A 25,769-nucleotide genomic window follows, 5' to 3' on the forward strand; every position below is an offset into this window, starting at 1 on the left:
CACATTATATATATTTAACCCAGAAAAATCACTAAAAGATTAACATAAAAAATATTCCAACAAATCCTCGTCCGCGTATTCCTCTTGCAAAGTAAATGTGACATTAGAAAGTGCACTTGCTACTTACAAAAGATCGTAGTGTGATTTAGATCAATCGTATATCGGTCCCCGCAGGGAACCGGCAAAGTACAAATTTGCACAAATTTCACGCGTGCGAATTTTATCGCGTGATTTCTTCTCTTTCCATTGCTTCACGCGACGAGAGAATTTTGTCGCGTGAATTCTTCTCTTTCCATTGCTTCACGCGACGAGAGAATTCGATTAAAGTTCTACTCGTATCTATTCATAATAAGATTTCGATCAAAGTGATATCCAAAGTGATAGCGAAAGGATAATTATCGCAGAGTTTCGTAGTAACCGCATACAGAACGATAACGACACTGCTCTTCTTTTCTTCTCTCTCATCAAATGCATGAGATGTGTTCATCGGCGAATTTTATAATCCTAGCAGGAAGTTTTTTAATAGGATTCTTTATAGGAGCTTTTGCTCTCTTTCTCTCTCTCTGTCTCTTAAAACGATTCATCGACTTCTCGCGCAACGTGCGTCGATGTGTGTGTGTGTGTGTAGATACGTAAAACCGTCACACTGATTCATTCGCCGAGCGTAATTATTGTCAACTACGATCAAGTCCTGAGTCTGGCCAAACACTGCGACATTACCGTTTTATTAACGTTCGGAATCAACAGCCGTAAGATACCCACTATTCCGTTACACGTTAATAATATAAGCGCGTGTTAATGATATATAATATATATGTAGTATATCGGTATTTTAGTCTCAACCGTACTCTTTTGCTGGTAGTTGGTTTATGGCCTTATCAAAAATCGAAACTTGCTCGACTTCAGTTCATCTGCTTTTTTAGTATCCTGATAACCTTTATTATATTTCAGGTACACATGCATATATATATATATATATATGTATATATGTATATAATGAAATATACATAGCTTTATTATAGCGGTAACACTATATATATCTTTCGTTATAATAGCTATAATGTCACGCGCCATTATTTTTTATCAACGCATAAACATTCTAATTCAACGCGTCTACGACTTGGCTTTGTCGACATTTATGGAGACATTTATGAGGGAAAAGAAAGCGAAGAGAAGATGGAAAAAGGCAAGAGCCTTATCCTGGAACTAAATTCTCTAAAAAAATAAAAAAGAAAATAATAATAAGAGACAAAAAAATATTTTATATCGATCAAGTTAGATTCTGAGTACTATGGGCTCTGAAAAGAAAAAATGATAAATTGAACTTTTCATCTTCTGATTCGTCAATCAAATCTCGTCGAAATAACGTTTTTTATTCGCGTACGATAACACAAATCGTAGAAAGCGAAACAGTTGCATCATACTCGAGAGAAAAACTCGAATCTTGGTGGCAATGATCTAGAATCTAGATTATACGGCGAGGGGAATATCGACGAAAACAGGGTATCAAATTAATGTATAAAACGTTGCAGCGTTTGGTTACATATCAAACAGAACGAGAGAGTTGTACAGCGAAATGAATGTGTAACTATACCTGTAATAGAACACGTTCGACCCTGCATCATATTGTATTTTTTTCCGTTTTTCTTGGAATAAATCAGTGCGATCAGGTAAGAACGGATAAAAGAGAGAGACAATTATACTCTCTATGTATTACGATATAGAGGCTACTACTACTGTGTGCCGTGAATTGACTCGTTTAGTGACTCGATAGTATTTTAAGCTACGACCGGTTCGGGACTGCACGGTTGAAGCTCCGGCTCGTTCTGCGGTTCCGCGCTGTTGGTGCTTGTGGTGGTGGTGGTGGTACCCGAGGCCGCCGTCGATGCGTTCGGCTCGTGATTCGGATCGGCGGGAGTCATCGCGGCCCATTGCGTGGTATAAGGTGCCGCGCGCGCCTGTCGCCTAGCTTTCCTTTTGGCGCGACGTTGTTCCATGACTAAGCGCAGCCGACGCATCTTGCCCTTTGTCGCCTCGTTCTCCTTCGACAATTCTTCTGCATTCCGAAAACATTACACACATAGTACTTTATCGATATTAGTATTAATGGAGATCTCTCTCAGCGGCGTCAAAATCTCGAAATGATGCGCATAGCTTTTATATAAGATAAATGTATATAAAGATTGACTAGATTTTAAATATTATTATTTTATTTTTTTATTTGATTTATTATTTTAATTGATATTACAATAACAGAGTGTCTACTCAAATCTTGTAAAAAAATTCCCTACGAATTCCTTGATCTTCCAGGTAATTTTGTTCAAATTTCCAGGTTAAAAGAATATTTTAAAGATTTTTTTGTGCAATTTCCTAAAATAAGGTTTTTTTATTGTACGCGTTTTCTAATGATTCTCATTCGTGCCAAGAGAAAACACAAAACCATTTAAGTTTTAAGTGCTAGATATACAAAAATATTAAAAAAAACGGGGTGAATATGCATAAAACGTTACACCTCACCGATTTTATTGCCACTTAAATATATTGTAGGGGAGGTTCTTCTGAGTAATTCGCCGCAAGAAAAAAATGGGGGGAAGCATTCGTTTTGAAGATATGACAAATTAAAGTTTTACATTAAAATTTGTGTATGCTGTAATAATCCGTTATTTTTTTATTGAAAAAGGCTTACGACTTTAACGCGTGGGCGGGGAGGGGTCCCGCCCCCGCGTTGTAAAGTATATGCGCAATGGGTTCTGCAGTGGGAAGATATAACCTAACCCAAACCTATTTCTGATTTAAAACTAAAATTTAAAGGACTAATGGCGAATTCGATTGATGTGCACTCACTCCGTTTCAGTGACTAGTAACTTTTTGTTACCAGACGCACATGTTTGGAGCGCGTAGTTTAATACTGACCCGAGTGCGGTTATTTGCACTGACCTGGGAGCGATTACAGGCACTGATCCCAATATAGTGCATTTAGTAACTTCTTTAGTGGTGCCCACATGTGCAATATGCGACTTGTAATCAACAAGAGAGCAGAGAAAAACCTACAGTAATCAAAGAGAGATACTTTAAATATGAAATAATATAATAAATATTTAAACTATACATTGAAATTATGTGTGATAATACCTCTTTATCAGAATATTCATTTAAAATATTTATCATATTCCGAACTTTCGGAATTTGTGTTTCATATCGCATTAATACTGCCATCATTTCTTCATCGCTAGAACATCTCGAACTATTTAACAGTTCATCTAATAATAATATTTTAGCTGCCATATTTTTTCATTGGAATACTCAAATTTGCACTGAACTGCACTGTCGAAAATCTCAGTGCAATTCAGTGCCTTCTGCAGTAATGCAATGTATTTCAACCAAACGTACAAATAACACTGCACTGGGATAATGCAGTTCAGTCGAACACGTTTTCACTAGCACATGTTTTTAGTGCACTATCAACCGAATACACATAAAATTCTGAACCAGTACAGGGCAAGCCAACCGAATACTAAATACTGAAAGAGTGCTAAGAAAGTACTTTAAATATATTTATTCACCGAAAAAAATATAGCTGAATCCGACTATTGACAAAATATCTATGACCCTGTACCTATCTCGTAAATGTAAACAAAAACATTTCTTACGTTCTCTGCAAGAAATACAATGTACACAAATATCACTGTCCCTAATTTTATTTTATAATACTTCAAAGAAAGTATAAAAATTATGAAATTTCTATTTATTATATCTTCTAAACGAATGCTTTCCCCCAGTTTTTTCTTGCGGGAAATTACTCAGAAGAACCTCCCCTACAACATATTTAAGTGGCGATAAAATCGGTGAGGTGTAACCTTTTATGCATATTTACCTTATAAATAATTTATCTATTAAAAAATATATATATATATAATAGTTTATTAAATATACACACACTATAATTAATATTATTCAGGGTCTCTCTCCTTCCCTCTCCCTCCCCCCATTTCTCTCTCTCTCTCTCTACTCAAATCTTGTTAAAAAATTTCTTGATCTTCCAAGATATTTTTGTTTAAAATCCCCAGCAAAAAAAATATTTTAAAGATCTTTTAAATAAATTTTTTATTGTATGCATTTTCTAATGTTTTTTACTCATGCAAAGAAAAAATATAGAGGTACTTAAGTTTCAAATGCTAAATTTGCAAATGTACTAAACAAAAAATGAATAGCTATCGTAAGATACACATTTTTCACTTGCATAACATTTTCATTTTTCTATCACTAAAGAAAATTACAATAAAAAGAATATATACTATTTAATATTTTGTTAAAACATTAAATTATTAAATATATAAACAAAAATAGATTTTATATATATATTTATAAATTATAATATATTTCAAACACATAATTCATAAGTTGGCTCATCGGCGGATTGCCAATAAGCCGATTGCTTATAAAAATATTATCAAAGAGAAGTTTTAAAAAATTCCCTGAATCCCAATAAAATTCCATGAGGATTCCCTGATTTCTTCAGGTACAAAAGAAATTCCTAAGAATTCCAGGTTCTCCATGTTTTTTCAGGGAATAGACAGCCTGTTATTATATTGAATACACCTATAATATACCTATTATATTATCAATTTGAATATCCTCTATTAAATTTGTGTTAATCTCCTCTTTAAAAAATTTATCTTATTTAGAGTGTCTATTTCCTGGAAAAACATGGAAAACCTAGAATTCTCATGGAACTTTTTTATATCTGGAGAAATCAAGGAATTCTTATGGAATTTTATTAGGACTCAGGAAATTAAAAAAAAATTCTATCTTTGATAATTTTGCTTTTATACTAGTAGTAAGCTAGTAAGCAGTAGGCAACAGCTAAGTTGTGAATTATGTGTTTAAAATATATTATAAATATATATCTATCTGTGTTTATATATTCAATGTCTTAAAACAGCGTCTTAACAAAATATTGAATATGCAATAGATTTTCTTTATTTTAATTTTTAGTAATGAAAAATGAAAATGTTATACAAGTTAAAAATTTTTATCTTAATAAAAGTTATTCAGTTTTTTCAGTACATTTGTAAATCTGGCACTTTTAACTTAATTGGTTTTGTATTTTTCCTTCATATGAATGAAAAACATTAGAAAACGCGTATAATAAAAAAAAAACTTATTTTAGAAAATTGCACCCCCAAAAAATCTTTAAAATATTTTCTTTACCTGGAATTTTGAACAAAAATACCTGGAAGATCAGAAAATTTTCTTACAAGATTTGAGTAGATACTCTAAAAATATTATTCAGCGCGCTTATAAAATAAATACCGTTGGAGTATCCTGGTGTGGAATCATGACATCCGACCGACATATTCGATCCACCCGCAGTGGTTATGCTGGCAGAGGATGTGGACATCGAGGAGGACTGTTGACGAGTGTGCGAATGCCTATGATGATGATGCCTATAGTGGCCTGCGGATGCAGCCGGCGTCGCGCAGAGCAGATCATTCAAAATGTGAATGATGGTGCTGATGTCCCGCTTCGGCCGACCGTGTCTATCCTGGAGAGCTGGGTTCAAAGTGCCACTGAACGTGCCGGAGTAGACGCCCTTACCGTGATGATGCATACTCTCTATTATCGCGCCTTGCCTACGTCGCGCGTTCTCCTAATTTTGTATAAAACATTTTGTAAACATTTTGAAAAACTTGTATACCGTTAATATTAATGATAACATTAAAATAATACCGAGTGTACGGCAAATAAATACGATAATTTTAAGGACCTGAGAGTATACAAGCAAAGATATTCATCGAGAAATATAAATTCAATATCAATGAAAAATTTCGTCTCATCGAGACAATTCAATTCGTCAAGAGGCCAGATTCAATTGTGGCGCATCTCTTAGGACCTTAATCAACGTTGCGTCAATCACGAATACATAAATCCCGAATAATGATACACACAGGTGGGAACTGGCTTCGGTAACAATGTATACCTCTGCGAGGTCGACCCGCGAGCTGAGTACCTCAGAGGAGAGCTGCTTCAACTTCTGCGTAAGATTCCGGGAAGCTTCGGCGAGTGCGCGGGTGTCGAGAGTGGCAGGCTTGGGCGGTGACTGTTCCAGCATCAGCGAGGAGGTGCAGCTGGAGCTCTGCGGATTCGATTCGTCGTGCTGACTTCTCGTGACATCAATACCATTGAAGGTAACGGATGACGATTGCTGGCCGTGATGATAGTGGCCGCTACAGAACTTTTTCCTGGGTAGCGTCGCGTCGTAAGACATCGTCGGCTCTAAAGTAGTCTGCTCCTGAATAGGGACGGAACTCGTGGCGGAGGAAGAGGAGGAGGAGGAAAGATTGGGCAAGCTAGATTTGTTGTTCCTTGAATGGTGATGATGATGGTGATGGTGATGGTGATGATGATGACCATGATGGTGGCCGTGATGATGGCCGTGATGATGATGATGGTGGTGATAGAGCGGGCAGGGTTGGCAGGCGCTGGAGGAGTTACTGCTCGTAGGCGAAACGCCGTGCGGATTGCGCGAGGATTGCGACTGACTTGAGTTGCTGGAGGACGACGTCGACGATGATGACGACGACGACGACGACGACGATGATGGCGAATGCACTGGACTGATCGGTGTGGCGGAGACGGACGTAACGCGACTGGAGCAAACCGGGCTAGTGGTAGTGGTAGTGATGCCAGCGGTGGACAGAGTATTGCTATTGCTGCTGTAACCGGCGGCGGCGTGTAGGGCGCTAGCAAGGCTGCTAATTAGATGCGACGTTCTGCCGTTCAGTCCATTGCCGGCATTTTGCGACTTGACAATGTTCCCTGGCGATCTAGCTGCCAGACATCTTCTCGCCTGCAACGAGGAAGAAACGTGGCCGCTGGATAAGCTGGATGCATTGCTGCTCGTGGCATTGCCACTGGCGGGCAAGTTGTTGCTGGTACTAGAGCTCGTCGTCTGATTGGCAGTCGGTGATGCCGGGGTTACGGTGGACAGCTGCAGCTGTATCAGCATCATGTGATCGCCCAATCGCATCGTCAGGTTAAGCGGCGCTTTACCGGACAAAAAGTCGTTCACCTGTGAGTCATTGAGACTCTCCAAGGCCTGCATTACACTCTGCTCCGGCCGTTGGGCCTAAAACAAAACGGGCGCGAAGAAAGGGACGATCATTCGTTGTGTCGTTATTTCAGGAACAATGATGACAAACGAAGTCTTCGTTATCGAGAGACTTCCATCTCTGATTAACGTGAGATCAAATGCTTCTAGATAACACATAACAACGCGCAATATAATTTAAACAAAAAAGCAAAAAAAAAAAATAACTCATTGATTATAGACAGCCCGCATTATTAATGTGTATTTATTAAAATATATTATAATTATAATATACTTGTGTATGTGTCTTACAATGCATATAGTAATACAATACAAGTATTCCGAATTTAAATATTAAAACTTTGAAAGCGGGAGATCGATAAACTAAGAAAAAAAATCTCTTAGAGATTTGCTCGTTTTTGCTTCGTATTGGAGAAAATCGCAAAAAAAACAAACAAAAATATTCAACAGAAAACGTAAAACAACACTAAAATTATTAGGTTTATCGAAAGCACACACACCATGAGGTAAAGGTTGTGAAGCATGGAATCAAGAAAAGAGTGTGAATTAAAATTCTCTTGAAGTTAAATTAAAGGATTGTATCCTGTTTACTTTAGTTTATATTTACATTCCATTAGGGAAGCGACAACATAAATAAATAAGTATAAATAAATAAGTAAACTAAAACAAAAAAGTTCTCATTTTTTCACTTATTTATTCTCAATATGAGGTAGGAAGTGCGAGGGAGAAAGGTAGGGAAGGAAGTGGAGAGGTTGTGTAAGAAGGCAAGAGTACATATTAAGGAAATTAGAAAGATAAGGACGGGAAGAATGGGGGATGACGAGCTACTGGTAAGATTAGGGAGTAAGCAGGAAAAGAGATAAATGTTGGGGAAGAAAAAATTATTTAAAGGGAGTAAGATTGGAGGAAGATTTGACGTGGAAGGAGAGGAAGATGAGATAGGGATTGAGGAAAAAAGCAAGGGAGGAGGAGTAGAGAGGGGGAAAATGTGAGTAGGATAAATAAATATTAACGAGGAATGGTTCTGGAATTAGGCTTATGGGGAGGGGGGAGGGACTGGAGGGATAATCGGCGGGGAGTGCTAAGGAGGAAGGAAGCGAGAGATATATACGAGAAAAGGGAAAGTGGAGCGAGGGAAGTGACAACATGAATAAATAAGTGTAAATAAAGAAATAAATTAAAACAAAAAAAGTTCTTATTTTATCACTTTTTATTACTTATTCAAATAATAAATAAGAGAAAAATGAGAACTTTCTAATTTCACTTTACTTATTTACACTTATTTATTTATGTTGTCACTTCCTTAATGGACTGTAAATATAAACTAAAATAAACAGGATACAATAGTTTCGCGTTGTCGCATATTTATTTACAATCCTCTAATTTTACTTCAGGAAGACTTTAATCTACTCTCTTTTCTTTATTCCATGCTCTACAACTTTTCGATAAATCTAATAATTTTAATGTTGTTTTACGTTTTCTGTTAAATATTCTTTTTTTCTTTTTTGTAATTTTCTCCAAAACAAAGCAAAAACGAGCAAATCTCTAAAGGACTTTTTTTTAATTTATCGATCCCTTACACGCTCTCGAAGTTTTGACATTTAAATTCGGAACACCCTATATAAAAAAAAATTCGATAAAAATTTTTGAATATAATATTTTCATATCAAGAGACTCTGTTATGGTAAAAAATATTTACATTATATACTTATCTCCGCGCTTATTGATCTTCAATAAAAATAGATTTTAAGAGAGATGTAAAAGAGAGAAAAGACTCCGATACAATTGAGCAGAAATATTTACACGATGTGTCGATTTGAGGAACTTATTGTATATAACAAAACAACATAGCACATAACTGTTTATTGCTATCATTCCCGTTCTTCTTTGGCACTGCGGTCCGACTGACATACCGATATCTTATCTCTTTGTTAGCCGTGAACAGGGCTTAATGCGACACGTGGAGCGAGATTCGACATCGAAAGCCGCAACAAGACGCGATCACTTCTTATATTTTAGGATGTATGTGTCATGTGTCAAAATATTGACAAACATTGATACATGAAAGTTTCGTAGACTGTTCTATTATTTCTTCTGAGTATCTGTGCAAAACCTGAGCACAATTCTCTTAATAGTTAGAAAATTAGGTAAATATAGCGAATAAAGGACCCAGCCCCAATGACCTTGACCTTGACATATGTTATCAAGGACATAATTCTAAGTAACTTTTTCTTCTAATTTAATCGTCGCTCGTTGCTTATTAAAAAGTTATTAACAAACAAAAATTTGTAAAAATCAAGATTTATATTGTACATAGTCTGACAATGAAAAACTGGATATTTAACTAGTTTACAGAAATAGTCCTACGTATACTACACATATAAACTGAAATAAACACAAGTTTTTACATATATAGGGTGTTCAAAAATAAAATATAAGTATACCGAAAAGGGGACTCAGCCCCAATGACCTTGACCTTGACATATGTTGTCAAGAACATAATTCTGAGTAACTTTTTCTTCTAATTTAATCGTCGCTCTATATTTTATTTTTGAACACCCTATATATGTAAAAACTTGTGTTTATTTCAGTCTATATGTGTAGTATACGTAGGACTATTTCTGTAAACTAACTTAAATATCCAGTTTTTCATTGTCAGACTATGTATAAATCTTGATTTTTACAAATTTTTGTTTGTTAATAACTTTTTAATAAGCAACGAGCGACGATTAAATTAGAAGAAAAAGTTACTCAGAATTATGTCCTTGACAACATATGTCAAGGTCAAGGTCATTGGGACTGAGTCCCCTATTAGCTATATTTATCCAATAAATAATTAAGTCAACATACTTATATTTTATTTTTGAACACCCTATATATGTAAAAACTTGTGTTTATTTCAGTCTATATGTGTAGTATACGTAGGACTATTTCTGTAAACTAACTTAAATATCCAGTTTTTCATTGTCAGACTATGTATAAATCTTGATTTTTACAAATTTTTGTTTGTTAATAACTTTTTAATAAGCAACGAGCGACGATTAAATTAGAAGAAAAAGTTACTCAGAATTATGTCCTTGACAACATATGTCAAGGTCAAGGTCATTAGGGCTGGGTCCCCTATTCGCTATATTTACCGAAAATTATTTAAGTTTGTATTGATTCTAATAGAAAATCGTGTATTATAGCATTTATCGAATTTGATAAGGAAAACATTGTCAGCAAAATAAAAATTTTTATATGTATTAACAAAATTCTAATAAACATTTGTGCGAACCTTAATTTAGATCCACTTACTCGTTTACAAATTATTTACTAAAAATTGTAGCAAAATACTTGTAGTAACCCAAAAGATAAACATTGCGTTAAACGGAGCAACGAGATACGACTGTGCCCTTGACATATGCTGTCAAGATCATCACCCTGAATAACATTCAAAAGTTTTTAACCGTCGCTCATTGTTTATTAAAAAGTTATTAACAAAAAAAATTACTTGCTGTAATATCGGTTTAATATTATCGTTATTTTTCAAATTGAATATATGTATTTAGCTAAATTTCACGAACCAAATTTTAGTTTTAAATTAGAAATAGGTTTGGATTAGGTTATATCGTCCGGAAGTGGAGCTCCCCCGTAGGGGGGCGGAACTCACTGCGTCCACACATACACTTTCCCATCTACACAAGAATTGTGGGGTGGATCTCGCTTCGCGTTGTAAAGTATATGCATGGATACAGTGGGTTCCGCTTCCCCGTAGGGGGTTTCCACTTCCAAAAGATATAATTTAACCCAAACCTATTTCTGATTTAGAATTAAAATGTATGCTTCTGCTTATGCTTATATTAATACTTTATAACTTTTGAACGGATCGTGACCGCCACTTTTTTCAAGGTCAAGATCACTCAGGACGATGACCATGACAACATATATCAAGGTCAAGGTCAAGGTCATACATGAAGTTGTCCTCTTTTTGTATAATTATCTTACATATAATTTATGAAAATTCTTTTGTTAATAACTTTTTAATAAACAATGAGCGACGGTTAAAACCTTTTGAGTGTTATTCAGGGTGATGACCTTGACAACATATGTCAAGGGCACAGTCGTATCTCGTTGCTCCGTTTAACGCAATGTTTACCGAAATGTTTTTTTTTTTTTTATTTCAATAGCTTTTACTACTAATGTTCAGCCAAAACATCCTTAATAATTTACATTTACAGCGTCGTCGCGACTATGTGTAAAATTTTGCAATTTTCCGCGTAGGTCGTCATACATACCGACGACCTATAAATGTTGATACGGGAAGTAAACTTTGATTGATAGTAGCGCGTCTCAAGATAATCGCGCTGCGCGAAAATGATAATTTATATTTGTTTACAATTATACTCGCGAATGTGAGATATTTATACTTGATCGCTCTCTTAAAACTGCAGATTACGAAGAACGTGATATGCAGGCACGCATGAAGGTCACATTCCTTCGTGTAGTGTTTTTTACATATTGCATTTTTTTTGTATATTAAGTCTACGCGTGATTAGTTGCGTAAAAAAGACAGACGTTATCCCTGGTAAAAGCTTCCTGTAATTTCTTGTCAAGATTATTGCTTAAGGGAAACGCGTTTAATGATTTGTTTTTTTTAAATTTGCTTTTTTAAAGGTATCTTAGAATCTAGGAGATCAGTTTAAAAGTAAAATAGCTGGAAAATTAATTAAGAAATGGACATGAATTTGTAATGACTTTTTTTCAAAACCTCAAGTGATTGTAAAATGATTATGTGCAAATAGATAACAAATATATCTTATGTTTCGTTTAATTACAAACAGACTTCGAGTTAAATAGAACTTTGATTTAACACTCTTATATTAATGTCGAAAATTAAGAAGATATAAAGATAATCTCTAAACGATTTATACAAAGAAAAGAAAAAAATCGACTTTTGAAATAATTTAAAAAAAAGTTATTTGAAATTATGCTTTTGATAAACAATGTTTCGCTTTATACGACGCTTTATTTTAATCGTCCTGTCTTTTCCCGAAATTGAGGACTTCTGAATGTTGAAGCAATAATATGCCTCGAAATCGGAACTTTCCGCCTAGAAAAAGTTCGCGAATCGAATTACCGAATCCGACGATAACCGCGTCCGCGAAAGACGAAAGGAAGTCCGTTAGGTGTGCTCGAGGGATGCCTGACTGTGCTCGTCTAGAGGGTTTGAGCCTCGGTTCCGCGAGAGGTTTCTTCTCCCCTGCAGGTCTTCTCGCGCCTCTATCTCGCGTTGCGGCTACGTTTTCTTTTTTCTCGCGTCTCATCTCGCATCTCATAGTACGTTCGAAATTGTATATATTCCTCTTTCCCAGCTTGCAGTAGTATACATTGCAATAGTAGACAGTCATAATTATCTCTTACAATGTACAGGGTGTCCCGAAATTAAATGTCAAAACTTTGGGAGCGTATAGGGGATCGATAAACTAAGAACAGAAGTCCTTTAGAGATTTACTTGTTTTTGCTTCGTTTTGGAGAAAATCGCAAAGAAAGAAAACAAGAAAATATTCAACAAAAAACGTAACAATAATACTAAAATTATTAAGTTTATCGAAAAGTACCATGAAATAAAAGTTGTAGAGCATGGAATCAAGAAAAGAGAGTGAATTAAAGTCTTCCTGAAATAAAAATAGAGGATTGTAAGTAAATATGTGACAAAGCAAAATTATTCTGTTTACTTTTTAAATTTATATTCCATTAAGGAAGTGACAACATGAATAAATAAGTGTAAATAAATAAGTAAAATGAGATTAGAAAGTTCTCATTTTTCTCTTATTTATTATTTAAATGAATCATAAATAAGTGAAAAGATGAGAACTTTATTCGTTTCAGTTTACTTCTTTATTTACATTTATTTATTCATATTGTCACTTTCTTAATGACAGCAGAGATGTAAATAGAAATTAAAGTAAACAGAATATAATAATCTTACGTTGTCGCGTATTCATTTACAATTCTCTAATTTAACTTCAGGAAGACTTTAATTGGTAAATATAGCGAATAGGGGACCCAGCCCCAATGACCTTGACCTTGACATATGTTGTCAAGGACATAATTCTGAATAACTTTTGTACTTAGGTATATTTCAAACTTGTTTTGTTAATAACTTTTTAATAAGCAACGAGCGACGATTAAATTAGAAGAAAAAGTTACTCAGAATTATGTCCTTGATAACATATGTCAAGGTCAAGATCATTGGGGCTGGGTCCCCTATTCGCTATATTTACCCTTTAATTTACTCACTGTTCTTAATTTCATGCTCTACTTTTATTTCATGGCATTTTTCGATAAACCTAATAATTTTAATGTTGTTTTAAGTTTTTTGGTAAAAATTATTTTGTTTCGTTTTCTTGCAATTTTTTTCAAAACAAAACAAAAACGAGCAAATCTCTAAAGGACTTTTTTCTGATTGTTAGTTTATCGATTCCTCACACACTCCCGAAGTTTTGATATTTAATTTCGAGACACCCTGTATGTTAAATATAATTAAACACTAATAAGAGCATATATAAAAGCGTATACACAACACGTGCGCGCATACACACGCACACGCACACGCGCGCACACACACGCACAAATGTGTATTTCTCTCTATATTATACGCGAACTTTTTCGACAAAAATGCCTCTTATTTAAATAAATAACAAATTTAAAGATATAACTTTGCTTGTATAAATTAACTCTCTATCTCTTTCTTTTCGATTCTTTGAAATCTTCTCGACATTACATACATATTTATATATGCACGCTTTATAAATAGTAGACTTTAAATTAAGATTTCGTTCTTCGTCTTCGTCGCGACATCGGGCACCCTTTTATATGTTCGCAAACAAAGACAGTCAACAAACCCGATCTCATCGGTGAAACAGCTCTTGCAAAACGATTAACCAATCGGATCCACAACACACTCCGTATCCAATTATCTGCTTCTCCCGCGGCAAACTTCCTTGATGCACGACGATCGATCGGATGAGACTCGTGAATCGCGATACACCGTTTAAGAATTGTGAGACGCGTCATAACTTCGTTCCTTGAAAGATTCTTCGAGAAAGAAAAACATAATTTGGGATCAAAATTTTCTCAATTGTGCGTCAGAAATTGATAATCTCTCAAAGTTCTCACAAATTTCTCACACAAAAAATGTATTACATCATTCAGCAAATCTATCCAAAGCTTGTAAAAAAATTCCCTGAGAATTCCCTGATTTTTCAGGTAATTTGTTCAAATTCTAGGTAAAATTAAAGAATTTTTAGATGGAACTTTTTAAAATAAATCTTTTTTTGTCTGCGTTTTCTAATGCTTTTCACTCGTAGAAAGGAAAAATAAACAACTCAAATTTTAAATATTAAATTTAAAAATGTACTAAAAAGAACTAAATGACTTTTGTAAGATAAGCATTTTTCATTTGCATAATATTTTCATTTTCTATCATTAATTGTAAGCATTACAATAAAAAGTAACCCATATTAAGTTGCCCCCCCCCTAAACCAGCACTCCCCCCATACTGAAAAAAATATATAGAATGCTCGAATCAAAAAATTAAATACACCAGAATTTGTTGCTATTTTGATGCTCTAAAATAACACAAAAACATTTAAAAAAAAGTATATTATTTAATTAATATCACTATACACTCAGTCTCGCCGCGCCGTGCCATCCACTTGCGCGAAGTAAAAGTAACTAAAAGAATTTGTTGCATGTTTTTGATATTAAAATAATCTGTAGACAATATACTACCGAAATATATAAAAGATTAAATTTGTTGCTCGTTCTAAAATATTGAAACTCAACTATCTCCGCGGACTCTATACGGCGCGCAGTATCATAACATAAATTAACTAAAAGAATTTGTTGCTCGCATGTTTTCGGTATTAAAATAATCTGTGTAGATAATATACTATCGAAATATATAAGAGATTGAATCTGTCGTCTTAAAGTAATGAAACACGACACTTTATCGCCGCGGACCCTATACGACGCGGTCTTCTTCTTTCTTTTTGATGGCCACTTCTGATCTAGGATGTGATCAGATAATTCCGGTCAACAACTGATAGACAGTAACAAATGAAGAGTAACAAAAAATTTAAAAAAATCCTCTTTAGAAGAGGAAAAAACTAAAAAATAAGGTCCAAAGAGCACACGCGTAAAGGTACGTGTTCATGGTGTCGCTCGTCGCTCATATTCAGCGACAAATGAGTCACGTGATTTCATATGTCGCTGACTTCGACTGTCGCTCATGTAAATGGCCTAAGCGATAAATTTTTGACGATTAGATTGATTGTGTTGTGTAAAATAAATACTGCAAAATGTCGTATGTCGTTAATCGCAAGCAAATTGACCAACCACAGTCGATTATTCCTAGAATATTCTTGGAATAATAGACTGTGGTTGGTTAATTTGCTTGCGACTAACGACTAACGACTCATTGTAGACCGGGCTTAACACCAGAGAAGTTCAGAAATTATTATCGTATGATAGCTACGCAATTTGAGGAATTGTTACATTTAGTGGCACCTTCAATCACTAAACAAACCGTGATTAGAGAACCATTATCTCCTGCAGAGCGACTATCTATAACATTGAGGTTTGTTTGTCACATTTATTGCGTGAGAGCGACGTCGGTAAAAATTGGGTTCAATTCAACTTTCTAGCGGCGTCGCTTGGCGACAAGAACGCTGACAAAATGGGGGAGAATTCGGTCACGTGACCACTCATCGCTGCGACAAGCGACACCATGAAATTATACCTTAACGTGTCAGAACATGTTCGTTCCTGCCCGCGGGCGGCAACGAACTCTTACGACGCGGTCTTATATCACATAAGTTAATTAAAAATATTTGTTGCTCGCATGTTTTTGGTACTAAAATAATCTGTAGACAATATACTATCAAAATATCTCAACACTCAACACCTTGTCACCGTGGCCCCTATATTGTGCGGCGTATAGAGTCTGCGGAGATAAAGTGTTGTGTTTCAATACTTCAAAACGAGCAATAAATTTAATCTCGTATATATTTCAATAGTATATTGTCCACAGATTATTTTAATACCAAAAACATGAGAGCAACAAATTCTTTTAGTTAATTTACATTATGATAGTGCGCGTCGTATAGGGTCCACGGCGACAAAATGTCGATTTTTTAAAACTGTAAAACGAGCAACAAATTCAATATCTTATATATTTCGATAGTATATTGTCCACAGATTATTTTAATACCAAAAACATGCGAGCAACAAATTCTTTTAGTTAATTTTTGTTATGATACTGCGCGCCGTATAGTGTCCGCGGAGATAGTGTCGAGTTTCAATACTTTAGAACGAGTAACAAATTTAATCTTTTATATATTTCGGTAGTATATTGTCTACAGATTATTTTAATACCAAAAACATGCACGCAACGAATTCTTTTAGTTACTTTTACTTCGCGCAAGTGGATGGCACGACGCGGCGAGACTGAGTGTATAGTGATATTAATTAAATAATATACTTTTTTTTAAATGTTTTCGTGTTATTTTAGAGCAACAAAATAGCAACAAATTCTGGTGTATTTGATTTTTTGATTCGAGCATTCTATATATTTTTTTCACTATGGGGGGAGTGCTGGTTTAATGTCAAGCTGCCCCTCCCCACTTTGAATGTAAATTCCTGTTAAACGGTTTGAGCAACAAAATCCGGACTACGGCAACAAATTAGCACATAATTAGCACTAAATTATTTGATAGATGCGACTTTATTTGGCGTTGGTGGGGGGGCCAACTTAATATGGGTTAAAAAGTATGTACTCAGTATTGTATATTCAGAATTTTTGCTGTGAAAATGAACATATAATCAAAGAGGGAAAGATATATCTACATTTATAATATATTTGAAACATAGAATTCACGATTATTGGCTAATCAGATTGCCGATGCTTGCAATATGAGAACAAAATGATCAGAAAGAATTTTTAAAAAAATTCCCTGAGTTTGAATAAAATTCCATGAAAATTGAATTTCCTGATTTTTCAAGATAAAAACGAAATCTTTAAGAATTCCACATTTTCTAGGTTTTTCCAGCGAGTAAATACCCTGCTTATATCATTGTTATTCCCAATTCTTCTTCACTCGTATTCGAAGAAGAAATTCCTCCGAAGAAGTGTATTCCGTTGTTGAGAGAACTAACTGAAAGTTGATACTACAACTACTAAATGAGTGAGAGCGATAATAAAAGCGATTACATACGGATCAAATAGATTGAACACTGACGCGGTTGATCGCGTAATTGACGAACTTGTTGACTTTTTCTTATCGGAATTAAAATCGTTATAAATAAAAAATAAGAATACAAATCAATATAAAACTAAAGCCTCGACAGCAATTCCCACATGCACGATTCTATTCGCGAATGTTATTGGTTTTTTTCTAAATTTTAGACTTTTCTCTTTATCACACACGATATAAAAAGTATTAAAGTAAAATAGCTATTTTATTTCTCGTGAAAATAATTTCACTTTTTGCCTTTCCATTTCCAGGTAAAATTTATTCGATTCATTCTTCTATCTGTTTACGTGTTTTTTTTAAATTCATTTACCGCCTCGTTTAAGATTCTAGGAATGAGAGGAAACTCGGATAGACTATTTAAACATTGGACTCAAGAATAAATGCAACGATAATCTGTCAAATTCTTTTATTCAACGGTGAAATAATGATCGATGACCGTACGTGTCCGACAGAAATAGCCGATGCACCAATTGGCTTACCATCGTCATCTTCGACCGCGAAATCAATTTACCGTAAAGTGGGTATGTATACCTTAACGCGATAATCTCGATTGCCGTTCAGTTAAATCAAAACGCCGGAAATCTAGAAACTGGGTAAAGTAGTTAATCGAAAAACACGTACAACGACTATGATGATGATTATTAGCAAAACAAAACGTTTATAAAAAGGTAATAAAAAGAATAACATTCGCATTCAAGACAAGTCTATCGTCTTTAAATCGAATATTTCAAACGTCAAAAGATATCGAACAAAGGATGTGACAGAGCCAATGTTTCGAAAAAGACGCGTAAGTGAAAGTTTTTTGAGGAGAAAAGATTTATACAGGGTGTTGAAAAAAAAGGGTTCAGGACTTTAAGAGCAGATAGTATTCACAAAGTGGAGGGGAAAAAAATCCTAATAAACATGGAGCGAAAAATTAATTTTGTCGAAGTTATGAACAATTTTTCATTTTGGTTAAAGTGACTTGTGTCGCTTCTGGTGCCCTCGTGCGGCATGAAAACAGACATGTAGATTGATTACATAAAAAAATACAAAATGCCTGTCAAAGTAGTTAAAACAAAGCCGGAAATTTTTAAAAGAGTTCGCAATTCTGTGATACAAAGATGTGAAGTATGTATGGAAATAGGAAGAGAGCATGTAGAAAATCTTCTGTAAACTTTGGAAGTTGAAGGATTGTTTTTTTCCTCCTTTTAGAAGAAAAAAAATTCTTCTCTTGGGTGAAGAAATAGTAAGATAATCCATTGTTGAAGAATCGTTCATAACTCCGACAATATTAATTTTTCAACCTATGTTTATTAGGACTTTTTGCCCTCCATTTCGTGAGTACGATCTTAAGCTCTTAAAATCCTGAAACATTTTTTAACACTGTATAATTTCGAATCTTTATATTTTATCTTAGGGAATATATAAAACTTGCATTGTAAACTCAACTATATGTACAGGGTGAATCACTAAAGGTGTTACAAACTAATATTTCTAAAACTGAACGAGATAAGAAATCCTTATTTTAAAATCATTAATTTCACATGTTAACTGCAGTGTGAAGTTCCATTTTTGCGTCGACTGCCCGCTTCGATACCAAACAGTTGTTGAAAAATAAAAATTTAATATCTCGTTCAGGTTCACAAATATTAGTCTGTAATACCTTTACTGATTCACCCTCTGTGTGTGTGTGTGTGTGTGTGTGTGTGTGTAAGTGAGTGAGTGAGTGAGTGAGTGAGTGAGTGAGTGAGTGAGTGAGTGAGTGAGTGAGTGAGTGAGTGAGTGAGTGAGTGAGTGAGTGAGTGAGTGAGTGAGTGAGTGAGTGAGTGGGAGTGTGTGTGTGCGCGCGTGCGTGCGTGCGTGCGTGCGTGAGTGAGTGAGTGAGTGGAAGTGTGCGCGTGTGTGTGCGCGCGCGCGCGCGCGCGCGTGTGTGTGTGTGCGCGCGTGCGTGCGTGCGTGAGTGAGTGGAAGTGTGCACGTGTGTGTGTGCGCGCGCGCGCGTGTGTGTGTGTGTGTGTGTGTGTGCAAGATGAGTCATTAAAAATTGCCTTCTAAGATATCTTCATAAATATTGATTTTAGACAAAAAGGTTCAAGACAAAAGTTAAATTATTTTGAAAGGACTACATTTTTTGGTCGTCTTATATTAGTTTTTTTTAGATGCAAGCGTCAAAAAATTTTAAAAACCATCTCGTTTTTTAAATGGAAAGCCCTATTTTTAATCAGCTATAATTGTAGATGATAAAAAGATGAATCGAAGGACCTATGACATCTTGACCCTGGAGTGACTTTGAAATGACCTTGAAAAAATTTAAGATGACTTTGAAAACTTTTTGACGCCTGCATCTTGAAAAAACTTGAGATGACCTTTAAAACTTTTTAACGCCTGCACCTAAAAAAAACTAAGACGACCAAAATGTAGCCTCTTCAAAATAATTTAACTTTTGTTTCTAACCTTTTTGTCTAAAATCAATATTTATGAAGATATCTTATTGTTAGAAGGCATTTTCTAGTAACTCATACTGTATATATACAAAGTGTCCCAGAATTACACCAACTTTAGGTTATTATAAAGGACACCAAAACAAGCCAATTTTGTCAATAAACCCTATCTGCAAATGAGCCATTTTGGCACTAGAGAATCAAAGACTAACAAGGACAAAAATCTTAGAAAAAAATTATTTTTTCAAAATTTTATTAATATGGTTAAATAAAGGTGTTTTTATCGTGAAACTTCTGTATAAAACATTTTTTTATATCTCGGATAATTTTCGAGATATATGGAGAAAAGCAAAAAGTCGCACCTCATATGAGGGATGATTTCACTCCTTAGAATCGTTTTTGGGTTGCAACTGGAAATTTCTAAATTTATCTATTTACCCCCCCCCTCCTATATGTATGTAAAGTTTCATCAAAATTAAAATGTTCGAATTCGCGAGGTTCCCTTATTAGTTTTTGATTTTCTAGTGCCGAAACGGCTCATTTGCAGACACGGGTTTATTGGCAAAATTGGCTTGTTTTGGGGTCCTTTATAACCGCCTGAAGTTTGTCGGTCTAATTCTGGGACACTCTGTATATGTACATACATACAACTCAATTCAACTTGTTATTAATTCAACAATGTTACTAAACTCTATTAACAGAGTTAATGGATTCTGTGTTTAGCGCGCTTAAAATATATTCTGTAAAATAAAATAGTATTTAAATGTGTAGCTCTCTCGGCTTTTTATAACTACTGTCACAATTATTTACTCATATAGAAAAGCGTATTAAAATATCAAGGATAATATGCTTATGTGTGACTATATAATAATAATAATAATAATAATAATAATAATAATAATAATAATAATAATATACATATAATAAATATAGTGTATACGTTTATAAAATTACATAATGTAGCAACATGCGTGACAAAAATGTAAAAAATTATATCTCTTTAATTACGAGTTCAAGTTTTAAACTTTTGCCGAGAATAATATTAGTAGACAATTCGAACAATGGCAAGATTATAAATCACAAAAATTGGCAACTTGACACAAATGGCTGGAGGATATTGTGCGAGTGACACGCATACAAATATCATCATGAGACTGGTTTCGTAGAAACATTGAAATTAATCGGACCCCCGTCGAATTGATGAATTCTGCAATTTCTTTCCAGCATTATTTATACTTATTTTGCAAGCAAGAAATTCGGAATTTGTATATTTCGAGAGCAACAAATTCAGACAATATATCAGTACCAAATTTAAGCAAGCAACAAATTTTGTTCTGTTAGTTTACTCTTATAAATTTGCACACTGTGCGGTTTTCCGGCATTATTTTACTTATTTTGCAAGCAACAAATTCGGAATTTGTATATTTCGAGAGCAACAAATAGCAACAAATTCTTATATTATTGTTATGTACAATTTTGTTTCTATATATATATATTATTCCACTAACTTAATCTTCCTTTAGCGGAACATAATTTTTTTTTTAAACTTACAGAGCAACAAATTTTTTTCTTTGGCAATTTTTTAGCAACAAATAAGCAACAAATAGAAATATTAATTAGAATTGGTTCTGCTCATTTTGTTCCTCTAATTTATAAGGCGTGTTAACGATCTCGCGAGTAATTTCGCGTGCCGGCGAGAGCGACGTTGAACAAAGTCCGAAAAGCCGAACAACTACCGGGCTGTTCTTTCCCTCTCTCTTTTTCTCTCTCGAATCTCGAGCGAGCGGATGAGGGTAAAGAGAACACGCAGAGATAAAAGTGCGCTGCGAAACGTTGCTCTTCGATCGCGGCGCTCTCGCAGCCGAATCGGGCTGCGTGAATCCGTAGAGGCCCGTAAAAGAGGCGCGTCTCGCCTCGTCCTTCCTTCTCCTGCCTGCCGTAAAACCACCCACGAGCCGACATTCATAGGGTGTATCAAAGAATATTATAAAAAGGCAGTAGCTATAAATCCTAAAATGCTTCTGAGAAATCGTTCAAATTTTTCGACGAACAGTTTTAATGGCTCTAAATTTGTGTGTCTGTGTGGATCTTATACACAAAATATATTCAATAAATAAATTAAACATGTTTTACATGTTTACTATATGAAAAGTCAAATTCGATAAAATTATTGTTATAATTTAAATTATAATATTTCAATCCTCGTAAAAAAAGAACAAAAGAACTACTTATTAATCAGATTGTTTCATGTTTTTCACAGTAACAATGTTTTTAAACAGTGTCGAATCATATAAATCACTTTGATGCAGAACCTACTTTTAATATAAATATCACTGTATAATAATTATAATAATCATAGAATGCACATTGTATATTTTTTCCACGACACCCTGTATGTCGTGTACCGATCAAGGCTTGAAACGCGGAGGAAAGGAGGGTAAAGGCGTACAAGAGAGAGCAAAAGAGAAAGAGAGAGGAGACACACAGGTGTATATCCAGCTCGATCATACACATGTATTCTCACACACACATACAGGACAAGCCTTTAAAATTGACTGCGGGTGACCGAGAGCCGAGCGAGAGGGCCGGCGCCGGCGGTCCCCCTTGACAGCCATGCGAACAAGTCTCGGTCGCGGATAAGGACCGCGCGCACGCGCGCATGCGCTGTTGCCAGCGGCTCCCGGGCCCGGACCGCCACCGAAGTCAATTTCCCGAGGTCGGGGAAAAGGGAGAGACCCCGTGTTGTCCCCCCCCCCCCTCGTAATGCCTTCAACCCCTTTAACCCTTCGACACTCGAAACCGAACGGGAGTTCATTCACAGAGACGAAGCGGGCCGCGATACGGAATATATATACGAAAACGTCACGCGATCCCGGGCGTGAAACTGACTTATCGTCTGGAAAATCTCTTGGATTATTGAGAGTTCTAGCTTTCTTTTCGACAGTGCTTGTGACATACATACTTCGATCACCGAATTAATCTTGATTTCGGTTATCAAAAAATCTGAAAGTTAAAAAAAATACTACCCTCTACTAAAGGAAAAGTAATCTCGATATATTATATTCTAGGGCTTTCAATAAGTTGAATTATTTTGTATTGTTTCGTACTAAACAGAATATCGTGTTACACGCATTTTTTTTTCAAGTCCGAGAATTCGAACGCGAAAAACATCTTCGAGCATTTCCGTATATGTTAAATTTGCGTCTGGTCTATCCCGCCTTGCTGGTTTGTCGCGCTTCGTAATATCCTTTCCAGCCGTGTAATTCTTAAGCAGAAACGCACAACGAGAAGAGAGAAGAGTCGTTTCCGTACATAACATTACTACAACTTGTTCCCTAAAGGCTCGTGTTCTGCGTGCGGAACAACACCTGTACATTTGTGCCGCGGCCGGTTAGAGTCGGGTTCGATTACGTTACGTTATTTCGGTCAGACTTTACGAAAACGTTACGTCGCCTAAAGTCATATGGTCGCCTGGGCGTCATATGTTTATGCGTTCCGATTTCTGTAACAGATCGTTGCGCGACCAGATGTCGCGTATATATTGGTATATGTATATGCCACAAGCGACTCTTACAAGTCGAAATTTGTGTCGCACGTTTTATCGAATCATAAAAATATTAATTTATTATATTGATTTAATCTAATTAATATATATACATTTTTTAAATCTTAATTAAACAATTGTATTTCTTTTTTCTCTCAAGTTGATTACGTTAACATTAACTTTTCGATAAGATTAAAATAAAAACAAAATACAATAATCAAGAAATTGATCATCTTAAAAATTTCACGAGTTTTTGATAAAAGAGAAAAAGAGAAAAAAGCAAGCACACAAAAAAAAGTTTGTAAGTTGCGTGTTGTCGGAGGAAAAAAAAATATATATATGTATTTCTTCCAAATCTAACAAACTTCGAGAAATTTTTTTTTTTAATGCTTGATCAATTTCGTGAATCTTGACTCTTATTTTCATCGATTTATTTTCGAAAAAAATGTATCTCAAAATGCACGAAGGGCTAGGAGTTTAAAGATCACAACGGATCCGCGAATCGAAGGATAAAGATGTCGGGGACGACACGGCGTGACCGAGAAACCAAGTGACCCGGCGATACGCGAACGCCAGAGTTAACGGCGTTTGTCCGCGGCGGATCGCGCGCCTCCTCCGTGTACGTTCTCTTATTGTTAGTTTCCCGAGTCACCGGCATCTTGCACGAGCGAGGAACGGTTCCAGGACTCGGTGGTGCGCGAGAATCCAGGTTGTGATCGCGGATACGACAGGAAAGAAAAAAAAAGATGAAAATTGTGCAAATTAGAAACTTGCACATTGCTTCCTTATCATTTTATTTCGCTCACAAAGCATAAGCTTCTTAAAGCAAATGAGTTTTTCAATTTTGGCTTCCTTATAGAGGAAAAAATCTCAAAAATTTGCAAAAGTTAGAGCGTGTACAAACATTTCTCAAAAAATTCAAAATTTTATAAAAAATGAACCCTTTCACCGATTCTTACTAAATTCAATACCAACCATCCTTTAATGATACTCTATTCATTTTAAAAAATTTAGCCCAATATCTCAAAAATTGCGGAAGTTAGAAGTTGTACAATACATTCTGTACATTCACACACGCACACACACACACACACGCACACACACGCACGCACGCACGCACACACAAAAAGAAAAAAGAAAAGAAATAAAACCAGAAAAGGCGATCTTTTTCTTTTTTCCTCTCTCTCTTGAACGATATGGAAAGTTCCCAATAAGCAAAAACTCATTAATATAACATTATTACAACAATATTCAGTAATATGTAATGTTGTTAATTATGTAGACGTAGACTATAACGTTGTAATCGACATCATTATGAACAAACTTTGACACCGATTTTAAAGTTTTAATAATATTGAAATGGGAGCGCCTTAATAATTGCGAATAATTTTGCGCAAATGTTTTTCTTATAACGTGTAAAAATAACATTAAAAATAATATTTGAAATAATGTTTTGAAAACGTTTCAATGACATTCACAAAAATATCATAAAAATTATCAAATAATAGAACAGTCTACGAAATTTTCATGCTTTTGTCAATGTTTTGATATATGACACATACATCCTCCGTTCCAATAATTACGTAATGCGTTCGATATATCGCATAAAATGTATACAGATGACGTATAAATTAAAAAATTTTTCTCTAGTAATAATCTCTCTCGTAAAACTTTTCTTCCATTCCGAGGAAAAGGGAGAAGAGCGGATCGAGACCATACCGGGCCTTTCGCATGAACCGATAGTTTGTCTTTCGGTGATGACGCGCGCAGATAAAACCTGCACCGATACTCATTATACCGCGCCAGTTGCTAGCGTGCTCATTTGATTAATACCCACGTGCAAGGGTATACGAGAACACAGGGAGTTCAACTTACCAACAGTCCGGTTTCCACACTCGGCAGCAATGTGAGCCGACTGTCGTTCTGTAGACCATTTTCCGCGAGCGTTCCTTCGCGCAGTTGCCTAAAACAAAAATATCAACAGGATGGTTATCGTTATGATCGTCGCAAATTTTCGAAATAAAATCGCCATCCAGTAATGCAAAATACACATTAAAAAAAAAAAAAAAAAAAAAAATGTCTGATATCGGAGAAATTTTTTATTAGATAATGTGCCTAATTATTTGTATGAATATCATTTTTCCTCGACGTACATAAGATTTATGGCCATCCATTTTACCGGTAAAAAAATGCGCGGTAAAGAATTACCATTTACAGTACTCAGAGTCGTAGTAGTCGAGAATATAATTACTTTGCTTTTACCCCGGAGACTTCAAATCGAGCTTGTTTTAAAGATGATTATAGAAGAGCCGGGGCAAGATTTCTCCGAAAAATTAGTCGTCGCGGAACACGAAACCTAACGCTCGATCCGCTCATAAAATCGTTATGATCCT

At 35.2% G+C, this 25,769-nt stretch overlaps 1 protein-coding gene across 1 annotated transcript; it reads right to left on the reverse strand.

The window, feature by feature from the left end:
• Positions 1-972: 972 nt before the first annotated feature.
• LOC115244929 (midnolin homolog) lies at positions 973-25,335 on the reverse strand. The gene is made up of 4 exons (XM_029822949.1): positions 25,252-25,335; positions 5,981-7,129; positions 5,314-5,650; positions 973-2,056 (listed from the first exon to the last, which is right to left on the reverse strand). Exons 2-4 carry the CDS (start codon positions 7,103-7,105, stop codon positions 1,779-1,781), a joined length of 1,740 nt encoding a protein of 579 aa, XP_029678809.1. The 5' UTR covers positions 7,106-7,129; positions 25,252-25,335; the 3' UTR covers positions 973-1,778.
• Between the last annotated feature and the right edge of the window lie 434 nt (positions 25,336-25,769).

This window comes from Formica exsecta, unplaced genomic scaffold (genome assembly GCF_003651465.1).
Source record: "Formica exsecta isolate Colony F162 unplaced genomic scaffold, ASM365146v1 scaffold884, whole genome shotgun sequence".
In the NCBI taxonomy this organism is placed as follows: Eukaryota; Metazoa; Arthropoda; class Insecta; order Hymenoptera; family Formicidae; genus Formica; species Formica exsecta.